Below are 16198 nucleotides of genomic sequence, written 5' to 3' on the forward strand. Positions count from 1 at the left end.
GGTAAACATCTAACACGCACACAAACACACACAACACCAACCTACACACAAATGAAAAGCATCTATCCACCTTTAGCTAAAGCTAAGTTTCTTCTAAGTGCGGGCTAATGTGAAGAAACTTAAACAGAGAACTTCAATTATTAACAGAGAAAAGAAACACTTCATACTTTCTTAACATAAATCAAGTCTTAAGCAGGACACCACTAAGTGACCCTCGAGTATTCACTGTGAGTTTTCTTGCTCTCATATTGAAACTGCAAATGAAACTTGGCTTGAGCTAAGTGCCAAACTTAGGTCCAGTTTAGGCTGAACAAGCTACTGTGCCTAAGACTGCAGAGGGTGCTTTGCAAAGAGAGAAATTAAAAAGCTTAAAAAGGTAAGACTAAAGAGAACTTTGGTTTTCCCAATCTTATGGCTGTGCTCTCCACACCTCCAAGTGGTACTTTACAGAAACTCTGGAGCAGTTTCAGACTCGTGGGGAAGGACCACTACAGCTCCACTGCTGTGCACCCATGCTTCCATCCTGCAGGTGACATTCTAACACTTGAACACACCAGTTTCCCAAAAATAGAAACTAAAAGGGGATCAAACTACATTTTGCTACACTGCTCTATCAGGTTCACTTACAAACTGAAATGATTCTTCAAAGCAAAGTATAAAAACTTAAAAGAAATCTCTATGAATGTATGCGTTATTTTAAATAACTTCCAATACTGTGTTGAACTAAAATTTAGTCACCTATAGTTTTATGAGAACTACTTAAAGATTAAATCCCAGGCCCACTGCAGCTCTGCATGCAATTTACCACACACAGTTAACCCTGTACTGCCAGACAGATGCCCACACCTATCCCATTTGACTGCATTCACATCAAGTACCATCCGATCACTGCCTAACTGCTGGTGGTTGCTGATGTTGTAAGTCTGTGTCTTACCGATTCGATCGGCTTGTCCAGGGATGCCTGCTCTATCTCCAGGTGCCCTTCTTCATACTGGTCAAAGTGGTTGCCCTGAAACAGAACAGGAGGGTTAGATCTACAGTAGAGAACACACTTCCAACAGTCTCGTCTCAAGATTCATGTTTGCATATGGTCAGATTTATATAACACTATATACATATCATTTTGCTAATGAATGAACATGTTAAATACAGCCAAATCCAGCATATAGGCTATAAGAAAAAGAAATATTCTAAAAACTAAGCCAATTTGATGATAATCATAACATGGAATTCGGCAAAATATCAAGCACTTAGAATGACAATCCTTTCGGCTTTTTTAGTCTATGAAGTCTATGCAAACACTGACCATAAACACCAGCGCCAACCTTAAAAGCACACAGGACAAGAAGCAGAAGGAATTGACCCCACCACCACTACAAAGAAGTTTCTTGTTGTCTTTTCTCCTCTAAAGAGGACCAAGGCTATTCTTGCAGCCTCAAATGCAAACTGTTTGAGGCATACCTGTAATTTCACACACCTTAAACCAACAAAACCCCAGAGTGGTACCAAACAAAACCTCTGCCAGTGCCCACAGCACTTGTTTATGGTCTGGAACAGCCCTTTCCTTGATTCTAGGCAGCAAACCATGAGTGGAAGTGATGCTCCAGCACACACAAAGCTGTTAGTTTACACCCCAGGCAGGTGACCCCAAGACCACCCAAGCATGAACACTGACACAGGGAATACCAGCATGCACACTCAGAACTGCTCATTCCTCATGTTCCAGCTTCAAGCATTTGTGAGCACCTAAAACTGCTACACCACAAATAACAGGACTGAGGAACACATTTGAGGAAAGAGAGATGGATCAAGAGGCACACAGGGTGTGCTGATACAAGTGCAAGTGTACTAATAGTAGGCAGACGCTCACATAGTGAGTGCTACAAACAATGACAAATGCAGGCCAGGCTGGATGGGGCTTGGAGCAGCCTGCTCCAGTGGAAGGTGTCCCTGCCCATGACAGGGGGTTGGGACTGGATGAAATTCAAGGTCCCTTCCAACCCAAACCATTCCAAGATTCTATGAAATCCAAGCACCTTGCTTCCTTACACTCTTGGAGCCGCTCCATCAAACATCTTTAGTTCTATAGACTGGCCATGTCTAATAATTGCAGCGGATGGGAAGATCCATAAGGACTAGACCGATGAGTTTTGAACAGGGAAACCTCTGCCCACTCCAACAGTGTAACACTGCCAGCAGCGGCGGGAGCAGAGCCTGGAGTTGAGCGATCCTTTGCTATGGCAAAATCTCACCTTTCCATGCTCTTGCTCGGACATTAAACACAGAGGGCTCATGAGCCAGGAAGGCAAATGCCAGCCTCTGCCCTCCAGAAGAACCACTGGGGCTGGAACACCATCAGTGGGAATGGTCATTTCAGGAAAAGATAACATCCCTGTTGTAGCTGTGTTGTCATTTCAGAGGTTTCTGGAACCTCACATTCCTAGAACTGCAATGGCGGTGAACCGTTTCTGGCTGTGATGCAGCTCTAACATCCACCACAGACCTGGAAAGCTGTGAACTCAAGAGCAAGCAGGGGAGCTCCTGCAGCTCCACAAGCCCTTTCAAGGGGTGACCTCGTGGGCTCTCCTGTGTCCCGTGGGCGCTGCTCGGTGTCACAGCCCTACAGAACCCTGGGAAGTGCCACGGCCTTGGCTGCTGACCCCATTCCGCTCCTTCTGGCTGCTCCATATGCACCAAGCACCTGGCAGATTTCCTTTGCATCCCGGCTCTGCAAGCACTTAGAGCAGGAACATACAGCACCACTGCCAAGAGAAACATGTTGTCACCCTCCTCACTTCTACCAACACCAACTCCTTCTACAAGAATTTTAATGAAAGCCAGCATGTGAAAGAGCAAATTCCAGCTGTAAGGCGCTGCCTGCTGGAACTCTACAGGCCAGACATCAGCCTCCAAAAATCCTCTGGAACAAGTGTTTGTATCCAGTGATGCGAATCTGCAAGAGCCCATCCTGACAAAAACCTGTTGCCAAGAGAACATGCTTCACTGCTGGTGCACCAGCACCAGCCTGTCCATCACCCACAGCAGTAAATCCACCCAGGCCGCACTCTTCTCCCAGAGGCTTCTTTCCCACGGCCTCTTCAGAGCAAGCCTGGGGCTTAATCCGCAGGTAGCAATCCACTCCCATCCACTGTTTCTGGACAGCCTTCAAGGAGCAAGCCGAAGGCAAACTTGCCATGCACATGCAGTTGAGCTGCTCAAAAAAGGCATCGATTCTTGGAGCCAGGCAGAGTGCTGATGGACAGGCTGGATGTGTGTGTGCTGGAAGTCAGGGAGCACAGGAGGGAGAAGACAAGGGAAAACCTGCCCCAAAGGCAGGAGGACATGGCCCAGCCTCCCAAAATGCAGTGCTCAAGAGAACAAAAGCAGTCAAGAGCACACATGCTGCTGAATGCAGCAAAACCATCTCAATAAAACTTCATATATATTAAAAAATAATAAATAAACCCACATGAAACCTTCCAGTGCCTAAAGGGACCAATAAGAAAGCTGGAGAGGGACTCTTTGTCAGGGCCTGTAGGGACAGGCCAAGGGGAATGGCTTTAACCTGCCAGAGGGGAGACTGAGATGAGCTCTTAGGCAGAAGTTGCTCACTGTGAGGGTGCTGAGGGGCTGGCATAGGGTGCCCAGAGAAGCTGTGGCTGCCCCATCCCTGGCAGTGTTCAAGGCCAGGTTGGACACAGGGGCTTGGAGCAAGCTGCTCTAATGGAAGGTGTCCCTGCTCATGGCAGAAGGCTGGGACTGGATGAGCTTTAAGGTCCCTTCCAACCCAAACCAGTCTGTGGTTCTATGATAACATTTAGTTAACACACACTGGAAACACCCTCAGCAAAACTAAAGCTATGCTTCCTCCCCTGCCCCCCAATTTCACAACATGATTCGCTGCCTGCAGATAGCTCCGAATATGCCAACTGAGTTACCTGGAACTGGCAAAATACTTCTACCTCCTCACTGTCTCCTCCAGCATACTGCCTGCCAAGGCATTTGAAACTGCTTTTACAAAGGCCAGGGTCAGTTCCAGTTTGAAAGCTTTGATTTTGAATTTGCTTTGCTTTGCTGAGGTGAGGCTTTACAACTCCATTTTGCTGTGCTTAAAACCAACTCCCCCTCCCAGAAACCACAAAGGGACTCTGAGCACTCACTGTGCCAGAGTCAGGAAGTGAGTCAAGCCACCTACCCAGGTTCCAGTGATCCCACTGTTATCCACCTAACATATTCTGGGGGTTACTTTATGTATGTATATACTTTGGGGGTTATTACCTACTTTATATCTACTTCGGGGGTTTGCTGTTAGTAAGGGGAGTGGGGATGGGTTACTGGTTTTTCCAAACAGCAGCAATACCAATACTAGAGGTTTTAGGAGAGGCAGAGTGCTTCCCATCACCCTGAACCCCAGGATACACCAAAGCAATGGGATGCTCATGAGCTCACTCACTGTACAGGGACTGACTGTTCCAGGCTTGGTCATTTCAGGCAGAATAACAAAGTGCCCAAACTGAACTGAAATCAATACTCACCACCCATACTGCACTTCAGTTATCAATACTTAAAACAAATGATAAAGGAAAAACTGCCCTTCCACCATCAAGGAGCTGCCATGGAAAAGAGCCAGCAGACAATTCAGCAGCACCCTGAGGTCAGGTTTATGAGCCTGTTCAGCATGATGGCACCTAAAGCAGGGGAAAATGGTTCTCACTTCTAGGGCCACGGCAAACAGCTTAAGATGCTGCTGCCTGTAACCACAGGGCTCCCAGAAGAGGGACTTCAGGCAGCCCAGCTTCCTCACCCCTGGAGCTTGCCAAGGAGTGAGTTGGGGGAAATTTCATCTGGCTTCCTTCTTTTCCAGTCCTTCAACCTGGCCCATCGAATGGATCCATTTCTGTTTTGCTGAATCTTAAGCCAATGGATCAGAGGAAGACAAAGTACTGAATGTAACATTTAAATCTAACAATTCATTAAATCCTAGATGTTGAATCTGTTGAGAATAAATTACACTTCTGTGGAACTCGAGCCATAAGCACAGACCACATTTTAATAGGATTTTAATCCGCATCTTCTGCAGACTCCAAGTGATGTTTTGCTCTTCAGAGGAAACCTCTGGGTGAAAAAAAAGAGTTAAATCCCTACAAAACTGATACCAAGCCATAAAATAACAGCTGTGTTAAACGCAGCACTAACCAAAACCTATTTCCAAACCTTCTTCCCCATGACTATTACAGAGACACAGTAAAACCCTGGCCCTGCTACCTAATGACAGTTTCCTCCTACTGCTACAGACCAGGATTTCAGGATTGAACAAAGCACCTTTCTCCCAGCCATCCTCTGCCCCTCCATTTCCAAGCTGCCTGCATCAGGCTTTCTCACTTCTGCTTTGTAAAACAAGAAGTGTTGCACTACCCATATCACTTTCTTACAGATGCCACCTCCATCCTAGAATAATAGAGCAAATAAGATGAGAGGCTTCCTTTCACTTGAGCATCATGTAGTGCCATCACTCAGTGCGACAGCAAGTGCTCCAGCGCTGGGTGCTTCATGACAAAAGTCAATATATTTTACTACTCAGATGAGAAGCAAGGACAAGCCTTCACCATCCAAACACTCCCTATCCACCGTTTCCTTGCTGCATTCACCACCAGGAGCCAACTGTCTGCATCCTGTAATTGTTTTTATGTAAAATCAGCTGAGCTTTGGCTAAGTACCCATTCTGGTTACTCACAGTCACATGCCTTCTCCTCTCTCCTCCACTTTCCCACTGCTAGATCTTTGCATGAAGCTCTTTGCCAAACCTTAAGTCTTGGAGCCCTCACACGTTTAACCAGGGTTTTAAACACAGCATGTGAAAACTAACAAAAGCTGCCTCCGTGCAGGGCTTCAGACCTTCTTCTCCCTTACTTGGGTTGTAAATACTTCAGAGCTCTGGCCCAACAAATGCCATTTGGTCCAAGTGGAGTCAATGCATTTTCTGAAGTAATTCATACTAAATAGGCAAGGGGGAAGGGAACTGCTGCTGCTGTCTCACTTGCAAGGTCCCAAACACTGCAGCAGTGAGACCCAGTCAGTATAATTTAATATAAAAAGAACTTCATCACTATTTCATCCCAAAATCTTTAGTGGAAAGAACTGTTGCCAATAAATTACTCCCTGCAACTAAAATAAATTGTTAATTTCAGCCCATTTATCATCAGAGTAAGTTTACTATCACAAAATTAATCCTCTCCTCTACAGGAGGCAACTTTTCATGAAGGTGAGCAAAGACAAAGCATCTAATGACATAGATATTACAGTGGGGTGGGGGGAAACGACACCCTTTAAAAGCACCTTCACATCCCTGGCAGAGTTCAAGGCCAGGCTGGACCAGGCTTGGAACAACCTGCTCTAGCAGAAGGTGTCCCTGTCCATGGCAGGGGTTTGGAACTGGATGGCCTCTAAGGTCCCCTCCAACCAAAACCAGTCATGGTTCTACAATGATTCTGTAAACTGCAAGGCGGAAGGAAAATGTGCCCTCTCGTTCCCTTCTGCTCCCCAGAAGGGTGTATTGAAACCCATACCTGAGCACTGCAGTTTCTAAGTCACCTACAGCATCATCAACACAAGGAGGGAAGAACCATGAGCCTCTTCAACTGCATCAAGGCCATTAGACCTCCCTGGGTATTAATTACCAGACTGTTCTTTGCAGTCTCTCCAAGTGCAGAGCATATTAAGATGTCATCATGCAGGATACATGCCATATAGTGCACATTCCTGATGGGAATTAGTGGTTTCTTTTATGAACAGCCCAAACTTATGTGTTTATTATTTCACAAGAACAGTCAGACTGCATTTCAGGAGCCAGACCAAACCCTGAAACACAGCTCTCATGTGGAGATGGGAGAAAACTACAACAAAGGAGTAGCATAATGGAGATGTGAAAGCAATGGTTTCCTTTCAGAATGCCTTCATTCAGCTGTCCTTTCAGCTACTGCTCAACAAGAGAGCTCAGTTACACCAACAGGATTATTAATATGAAAGAAGATGATGTTAAGTTACAAAACCCAACAGAAGGCAGATGTGAAGAGCCAGAATGAGGATACATGGGGAAATGCTGCCTGCTTCACAAGTCACAGGGATGGGTGACACTTTCACTGGTGTGAATGAAGTAAAATAGACAAAGCCTCTGGCATAAACCCCTGTGCCTCAGAGCACAAACGCCAGTGATGACTGGGAGGGAACATGCAGAATGCAGCTGGTGAGATACCAAAGCAGAAACAATCTGGTTATGTCCACACTGAGGTTCAAGCCCAGCTTAGGAAGGTGTACAGCAACACTGGCTCCTGTGGCCACACAGAAAGTCATTCTGCAGAACAGCCTCACTGTGCTCCCCAATTCTTTAACTGCACTGGAAAAGAGCACAGCATGCTCATGACTGCTTAACTGCACTTGAGAAGAACATTGCGTGCTCCCTAGATATTAAAAAATTAGTTTTACACTGACAGAAAATCAGAAAAAGACTCAAAGAAAAAAAATCATATTGAATTTACTTTAGAAAATGGAATTTTAAACCCCTAAACAAAATCAGCATTCTTGTGCATCTTCTATTTATCCATCAATGCAATCAATAAACCTTCAACTTCCCAAAAGATTAAGTCAAGCCATAAAATCTGGGGTTGTTACCCACAAGTGCCACTTTAGAACATTTAACCAAACCCACTCCCAGCCCAGAAAGCTCTGAAGGCATTTGGCTGCACACCAGCAGCTGAGACACTCGCAACATCTACAAAGAAGAATGAGCACCCACCAGAAAGGCCATTTTCTGGTGCAGATGAAGCCAGGGAAGACACGTTGGCTACAATATATGGCCTGTTTCCCAGTGTCTGCTCTGACATTCCCTGCAGCCAGCCCAGGATGGATGAGCAGATCCAAGGTCTCACCAGTCCAGCATAGGAAACCAAAGCAGCACCTGAACCCAAGTGAGCAGATGCTACCTCGCCAAACTCCTCACTGCCTGCACACATACGGCAGGATAAAAGGAAAAAACCCTCAGTGATTCCAGAAATAAATATCCCATTAAATGTGACATTTTCTTTTCTAAAGGAGATTGTGCAGTTCCAAGACCTCTGGGAAGACCAGGCACATCAACATCCATCAGCTTTTCCTGAACATGGCTCCTAGGACAACTCCGCAAGTGCCCTGCACCCAGGAACTTGTGCGAGCGCTGCTAGTCCAGCACCTGCGCAGTGGCCCAGGCAGACAGACACAGGAATCACTCCACAAGGATCTGACAGAGCACCAGGCTCTTGCCTAACCCAGAGATCAGGAATTTCAACAAACCACAATCAGTACTCATCTCATGTTGCATTCTGCACCTATTTCTCTTTAAAACCTTCCTGGCTCAGTCAGCAGTTACCAGAGCTGCCAGTTTTGCAGAGCCCTGAGCTTGACTGATGCAGCCCCCCCCCCCCACCACCTGACGGTGATACAGGCCACTAAGTGCAGCTACAGTTACACATGGGACAGAGGCAGGAGAAGAAAAGCCAACACCAGGCAAAGATCAAGTATGAAAGGTCTAAGTAACGAGGTCTGCTAGAACTACCTCTTATTTTGTTTATTTGTGGGGCTCCATCAACGACATCCTCAGTAACCCCACCTGTAAACTCCAGCCAGAGATGGGAGAGGGAAGGGGTTAACCCGAAATGCAGCTCACCATCACTAATCAACTGTTTGTTACACACAATCAAAACATAAGGGGTTTATCTTTTCTCTGCAGGATCCACACTGCACTGTGTGCACTGACTGCAAATCTCCAGCAGTAATTTATGCTGCCCTTTTCAGCTAAGCAGGACCTAATGACTCCATAGGATGGAAGATCTCTAAAGCGTAACAGATGCAGACAACCATGCTGATGGTTAGAAATCCATCCAGAGAATTCAAAAACAAGTCCAGGAGAGTGTAGCTTGGGAGTGTTTCCTGAATATTCATTATGCACCCAGAAGAAAACACATTTTAAGACCAAGATATACTTTAAAATGCCTCCATCCAACCCTGCTCAAACTGGAAGCACTCTTGAGTCAGTTTAAAGGATGTGTGGTTTCTTGAAACTATAAAAAGCAGCTTTGTACTAGTACCTGAAAGCCTTTGTTAATGCTTCCCAGAATAAAGTCATCCCTTTTCCTGTTGTTCCCTGCAGTGACTGTAAAGATGAAAAGAAAAACCACCCAGTTATCCTTTCCTAGGAACGCAGAGGCAAAGCACTCAAACCAGGGGGAGCTCACAGCCTGCCATCTGCTCTAAATTCCCATCCCAGTGCCTTCCCGTAAATAAGCCATCCCATAAATAAGCCACACAGGTGGAGGAGCAGGGACACTGCACATCTGCACCCCCTCCAAAACAGCTTCATGTTTACAGTCAACACCTCAGGAAAGCTGCCACAAAACCTCATCGCAGGCAAACACACACAGCAATTATTTTGAGAATACCTAACCTGGAAATCCTCTCCAGTCAACACAACAGAAGCAATCACTCACCTTTGGGTCTGAATTTAACCTGGCACCTTTTGAAAGCAGCACCTTGTAACTGCCATCCCTTGAGAAGTTGACGGCACCTTTTGTTTACCAAACTGGAAGTTAATTTTGACGGCAAAATTCTACTGTCAAGCCCAAAAACACTGAAAAACCCCATGCCAGACCACATGCAAAACTACTTATCAAGAGCTTGAAACTAGGAAAATGTGCACAGAAATACCCAGAGCTGTCCAACTAAAACCATGCTCTCCAGTTGAGAGATAAACAGCTTGTACAAAGCAGTGGAAGCCAGAGGCAGGGCCCTCCTTTGCTGTGCTTTGCATACTTTGGCACCAAACGAGAACAATTTAAATGTCTTTCAGATTCCTTCTGCTGTTACCAGCGCCAGCAAGAAACTGTTCCAGCACACGAAGGACTGCTCAGTTCTTCAGCACTTCCAGCAGCCCCACCAAAGAGCTCTAGTATTGCTCTCAAGCTCCTAGTTTTCTCTCAGCCATTTCTTAACATACCTCGCTAGAGAAGATGCTGCAGCTTCCAGTACACGTATCCTCATGACTAACAAACACTTTCAACCTCAGAATCACAGACTGGGCACAGTCCTTCTCCTCAGGGCTGCTCCATCAGTCTCTGCCAGCCTGTGTTTGTGCTGAGGATTGCCACGACCCAAGCGCAGGCCCTTGGATTTGGCTTTGTTAAACCCCATGAGTTTCACACGGTCCCACCTCTCCAGCCTGTCCAGGCCCCTCTAGATCCCATCCCTTCCCTCCAGTGCATCAACCACAGACAGGAGCTACGGAGAAAACACCCTGCTGGGGCATCAATCATTTTATATCCTTGATAGCATTTACATACCACCACAAACTTCCAAGCTTTCATTGTCCAGTCTTCCTTTTTTTTTTTCTTTAATATGGCATTTACTTGATAAAGGACTGTTTCTAAGCCAAAATGTCACAGAAAACCTCCCTCAGGAGCACACTGACCAATCCAAACAAACTCATTCCACCAGCCTTGGTACCACTCAACATTTCTATCAATGACCAAAAGGGAAACAGAGCAACTGCTGTTTGCAGATCATGAAGCCCAACAAACAGTAAGCAACAACGTGGGCAACCTGTTTGTACAGAGCAACCTGACCCTGCCAGGTGGCCTGAACTCACTAGCACAGAGTCTGTTTTCCTCCCAGAGCCTGTACAAAGAGCCCAGCAGCACAGGCTGCACCCAAGCAGGCAGGAGGAATCCCAGTTAAAAGCTCTTCCAGCAATACAGTAGCTAAAAGGATAAAAACCAGCAGTCCAAGGGCGTGTAACGAAGGAACAGCAAGTAAGAATAAAGCAGTAAAAGAGATCTTTACATTGTACATTATACAGGCTATTCCAGACTCCTCTATGCAAGTCTTCCAGTCACAAATGTCATTTAAAATGACTCTATGCAGTCTCTGGCAGCACAGAGGAAAGCCACCAACTTCCTTTGCTGCATACCCCATGAGCAGGCCCAGCCTGCTGAAGGATATAAAAATCAAATACATGTGCCTGAGGCAGCACCTAAGAAACAAAGTGAAGTTGAAGCCACCAACAGTACACATCATTGAAAACACAGATGTGGAAGCTCCAGATGCCTGGTACTCTAAGCTGCTTGGGAACAAACCTGAGCCCTGCCATTCTGCCAGTTAAAAGCATCAAATCCCTATGCCAGCAGCAGTCAGCTCAACCTGCTGGCAGCAGCTGGTCTGTGCTGGAAGCATAGACCATCCAGGACCAGCAACGTGCTCACTGTGCTCTTCAGATCCTTTGGGGAGTTAAGAAACAAACACCTATCTTCTTGGCATAAGCAAAACCCCCAAAACTGAGTGGTTTTTCAACCCAGTTTAGAAACCCCAGCACTGGGCTTGATGGAAGTGTTCTTCTGTTATAGACTATACAACAAACTAAAAAAACAAGAGAGAACAGTTTGTGTTATGTATGGCTAATGATACAAGGAAGTGCATTCATGGAGGAGGAGGAAATTATTGTACATGTATACACATATGGCTGGTAATATTTCTGCTTCAACAACGAAAAAAGAAAAAGGAAAAAGAGAAAGCTAGAGCAAGAAAACATGCTCTCAACATCTGTGAGTAGCTGGGAGCTCCACTGGATTTCCGTGCTATGGAGACACCCACAGTGTTCATTCCTGGAGTTCAGCACAGTTTATCTAGAGACTAAAATCACTGCAATTACAAAAATAACACTAAAAAGTAGTATTACTTATTGCAGCAGTCTCATGTATTCACACAGCTTTCAGTAACGCTTCTAAAACACTGTGAGCACAGTCGACAGCTATCGTTCATCCCTGCTGGATATTACAGTGGTTCCCAAGTCTGTGCCATGGGGAAGCCAGTCAGTCAATCACAGAGACAGCAGAGGCACCCAGTGACAGACACCCTCAACAGTAAGCACTACACTCCTGTAACTGAAGGATGAAGCTTGTCAGCAGCCCACTCCAAAATAACCCCTCTTTGCAATGGAAAATGGAAAAAGATTGGGATATATCTGGATAAGGCAGCCAGCAGACTTAACTTGCCATTTCAGGGCCTAGAGAGGAAAAAAAAGGAAGGTCACCAATATCCTACCTCCTTTGGTAACTCATCTCAGTGCCTGAAGCCTCCCAGGCAAACTGCTGTGCTACCTGGGTCAGGGAAGATAAAGTATTAATGGACAGAGCAAAGCAAAACGCCTTTCACTGAAGCTGCCCTCAAGCTCAGCACATGCAGAAAACAGTCAAAATCAGGGGCTTGCCCCTGAGTTCTTCTAAGATTTGAGGATCTTCAACCTCTGTGCAGCTTCTAAAGCTACACAGCAAAAAACAAGGCACTCCTATAAAAACCCCCAAAAGCTGCTTGACCACCTCACTGCAGTGATATCCTCCAATGCCATTTCCTGCTCCTCTGGCACTTCCAACTTTCAAACCATCCGTAGCTCTGAGGCTCCTTCCACCCTACCAGAGAGGACTTGGAATCATTTCAGAGTAAGTAATCTTCCTCTCCCTCCACAGCATGATCTTTAAATCCTCCAGATAAATGATCTTCTTACCCTTGCACTAGCTGCTCCTTTCCATAGGGTTACTTGCAACTCCCTGAGAGTGTCTCCATTCCCTCTGCTGCTTTCATTACACCCAGAACACTGCTTCAGCTGCAGCCCAAGGTCCCCCACTCCCCCTTATTCCACCAATCCTCAGCTGATCCCTCTGCTCAACAACCTTTCTCCCCATCACCATTTTATGCACCTCGGACCATTCACACCTCCTTTTTTCTTGGCTGGTTTAGGTCCCTTCCTTCCTTCCCTCCAGTGCTGTACAGTTTCCACTCCTGCCTTTGCCAATCACCCTGAGCTTCCTTTAGTCCATCACAGGGGAGGAGAGAAAAGCCCTCAGCAGCTCTCGTGCCTTTAATCCCTTTCCCTCCAGCATTTCAGAAGTTCAGAAACCCAACTATCACCTCTGCTAACCCTGCCCTGCTAACCTCACCTCTGCCCTGCCCACACCAACGCTCCACTCATGCTTCTGCCAAACTAATCCTCCCAAACACAGAATCTTTCCCATTTCTTTCCAAAAAGAAGGCTGACAACAATATAGAGCACTCTAAACCACTGTATTTTCATCCAGTGACTCTTTCATTAACCACATCACTAATCCCAAGGTATCTGCCTTTCTTCCAAACAGCTAAAAGTTTCCTGACCTTTGCTTCTCTTCCTCTCACACATCCTTTTATTCCATCAAGAAGATCACAAGGAAAGAATCCAAGAAGGAAATCTGAGGGATCTCTGCAGCCTCCCTCACCACATCCATCCCTGCTTTGAGCAGTGTAATTTTAAATCTCCCATTTGCCATGCCTACCTGGGGCTCACCAGACCAGCAGCAGCACAGGGGCACGTTCAGTCATACTCAATCAAAGGATGGAAATTTCACCTGCTGAAGCTTACATTACACCTGCTGTTAGGAACTGCATGAGGAAGGTGCCATAACACTGACAGAAACACTCCCACAAAGGGAGCCTGCATTTAAATTTGTGACTTCACACTAACACAGTGTCTTATTTTTGCTGTAGTTTTGAGAGCAGGATTTCAGAGGGATGAGCAAAAGCTGCATGCTGAAGGCACATTTTTACCTACACTTAGCAACGGTCAGAGAACAGCTTTCACAGCGGACCTGCAAGCACTGGCCATATCCAACCCATTGCTTTATTCCACACCAGTGTTCTATCTCAAGTGACCTCCATCTCAGTATACAGGAAAAAAAAAAAGGCAAAAATCTTCTCTGAAAGTGATTTTTATGAAGAGGGAAAAATAAGGTTGAAAAAGCCTTCCTACAGCAATATACTTCAGAAAAAACTGCCAGCCCAACCAATTGCCAGGGATATGTGCACAGGCTCCTGGGCTCCCACCAATTCACTGCAACCTTGGCCAAGACAGTTGGGCCCAGTCTCCCTCTAATCAGTTCTTTCCTAACTCATGATTTCACATTCAGTCCTCTGCAACCCTTAAGCAACTCCAAGCTGCTCTTCCCAGAGGACAGATTCCACTTTTCCTTCAAACAAAGCTTTAGCATACAAAATAAAATGTCTTCTGCCTGGCAAATGTTCAGGGAGGAGAGAAAGGAGAAGTTACCCTGCTGCAAAAACAAACCCTACCTTTTCCTTTGGTACTCTACTCTGTGGGAAAGACAGTGAAACCCTGGTATGGGGCACAAAGTCCCAATTAAAAACAGTGCCCTTTCCTATAGCCAAAGGAAAACAGGATCTTGACAGGGCTGTTGTTTTAGAGCATGCTCGAGAGCTTTTAAGATTGGAGCCCTGTTTCCTCTCTGACATCACTACACATTCTCCCTGCATGACCAATGCAGTGACACAGTAACAGGTTTTGCCGCTACAATCATTTATTTTCTTGCAAAGAGGTTGCCCCACAAAGGGAGAAGGAAGACAAGGAGCAAAAGGTGAAGGAGCTGTGCAATGCACAGAGCTCACTGGTTGCTTGGCTATACCCTGCAGTACCTGACCTGGTTTGGGTTCTTCATTCTCTCTCCTCCTCTCCCAAAGCAAAGTATTATGAGAAACATACTTTCAAACCCAGGATCTGGCTCCACTTCCTGAAACAGGAACTTCAAAAGCAAATCAGACCAGTTCCATAGTAATTACGACTCATTTCTTCATTTAAGAAAAAGCACAATGCAAACCAACCCCGGTGGTTAGGGCTGCTTTAGGAAGCTGTACCTAGATAAAGTAATGCAAACAGGGCAGCCAACCACAGATAGCTGTGTCCTCATTCTAACACAGCTGAATGACGACTTATGAAGCTTACACCCCCAGACATCCCCAAGGAACAACGTAAGTGAACGACTACTGGATGTCCTGGCTGCTTTCAAGATCACAACTTAATACCACATTAAGTATAATTACACAAGCGCTGCAACTATCAGGAACCCTCCAGTATCTCTGGATGGAAAGCAGGAGTTGGAGTGCAAAGCACTGTTCCAACTTCGGGCTCCTGAAAAAAGGACGACACAGAATAGCTCATCAATAGCTCTTCTCGAGCTGCGCCTGTTCTTTTGTTTTTGCTTGCTGACCTCGAGACTCTCTCGGGCTGAAGTCAGAAAACAAAATGTCATTGTTCAGCCTTAATGAGACAACGTTCATTTTCCCGTTGTTTATTTAAATCCCCTGTAAAACACCAACAGCGGCGCTGATTACGGCGAAACACTCATGTTTTCTTCCGGGGGGGCGGAGAAGGGTTTAGAAGGAAAATGCGTTTTCCATTACGAAGGAGCCGCTGGTGGGACAGCCCTGGTGGGGCGCAGGCTCGGCTCGGCGAACTCCGCCGTTCCCACACAGCCCCCGGCCTAAGGCACCGCAAAGCCCTCAAACCCGCGATGAGGGTCACCTTAGCGGGGACACCTCCCGCGGGTCACCTTGACAGCCGGTACCGGCCCCCTCGCTCGCCCCTTTGTGCCGCTACCCGCCCCGGCGGAGCGCGGGGCCCGCGCACAAAGCCCCGGCGAGGGGAGAGGAGGGGCCGTGTGCGTGGATGGAACCGGCCTGAAGGGACCGCAGCCAAGCCGGGAGGCGCGGGGTCCCGCCCGCCGCGGCGCGGCCGTTACCTGGAAGTCCCTGTCCTCGTTGAAGCGGGAGAACCTGTCCGCCATTTTGCGCCGCCGCCGCCGCCTCGCCTCAGCCCGGGCCGACCCTGCGCCTCCGGCCGCCTCCCCTCAGCACCGCCCCCGCCCCGCCGGGCGGCCGCGCGCATGCGCCGGCCTGCAGCGGAGCCAGGCGGAGAGGGGGGTGGCTGCTCGGGGCCCGGCGGGGCGGGGGAGCAGGACGGGACGGATCGGATCGGCTCCCGCACCACCGTCCGCACTGCCGCCTGCACCGTTAAACCTCCGCAGCGGCTCCCGCTGCGGTTCGGTGCACGCCACGCACTGCGCAGGCGTCAACACCCCCCCTCTCCCGTCTGCGCGCGCATCGTGGCTACGCATGAGCAGAGGCACCAAGGGATGAAGGAGGAGGAGGAGCTCAACCCCGGGGACTGGAGGGCGCGAACCCCGCTTCAGGCTTCCCGCCCTCCCTGCACGAGCCAATAGGATTGCCCCGGCTTCTTGAGTGATGGCGATGCCAACCAATAGGAGCACTGGTGGAGCTGGTGCCGGTTGACGGCTGG

The 16198-nt window shown here is 47.4% G+C and overlaps 1 protein-coding gene across 7 annotated transcripts in view; it reads right to left on the bottom strand.

The window, feature by feature from the left end:
• GPATCH8 (G-patch domain containing 8) overlaps window positions 1–15788 on the bottom strand; it is a 51047-nt gene extending 35259 nt beyond the window's left edge. For 6 of the 7 annotated variants that reach the window (XM_061477521.1, XM_061477526.1, XM_061477524.1 and 3 more), the window contains exons 1-2: window positions 15642–15703; window positions 935–1009 (exon numbers count right to left, since the gene is read on the bottom strand). Coding sequence is in view for 1 of the 7 variants with exons in the window: in XM_061477519.1 (XP_061333503.1) it covers window positions 935–1009; window positions 15642–15686 (120 nt within the window). In the remaining 6 variants the exon portion in view is untranslated. Of the gene's footprint in view, window positions 1–934; window positions 1010–15641 lie in introns of all 7 variants that reach the window. The other variant, XM_061477519.1, reaches the window with a different exon arrangement.
• Window positions 15789–16198: the final 410 nt, after the last annotated feature.

The sequence above is a fragment of the Pezoporus flaviventris genome, unplaced genomic scaffold (genome assembly GCF_033815535.1).
Source record: "Pezoporus flaviventris isolate CSIRO_AGI_PZ_B2104156 unplaced genomic scaffold, CSIRO_AGI_Pfla_v1 ptg000107l, whole genome shotgun sequence".
NCBI lineage: Eukaryota > Metazoa > Chordata > Aves > Psittaciformes > Psittacidae > Pezoporus > Pezoporus flaviventris.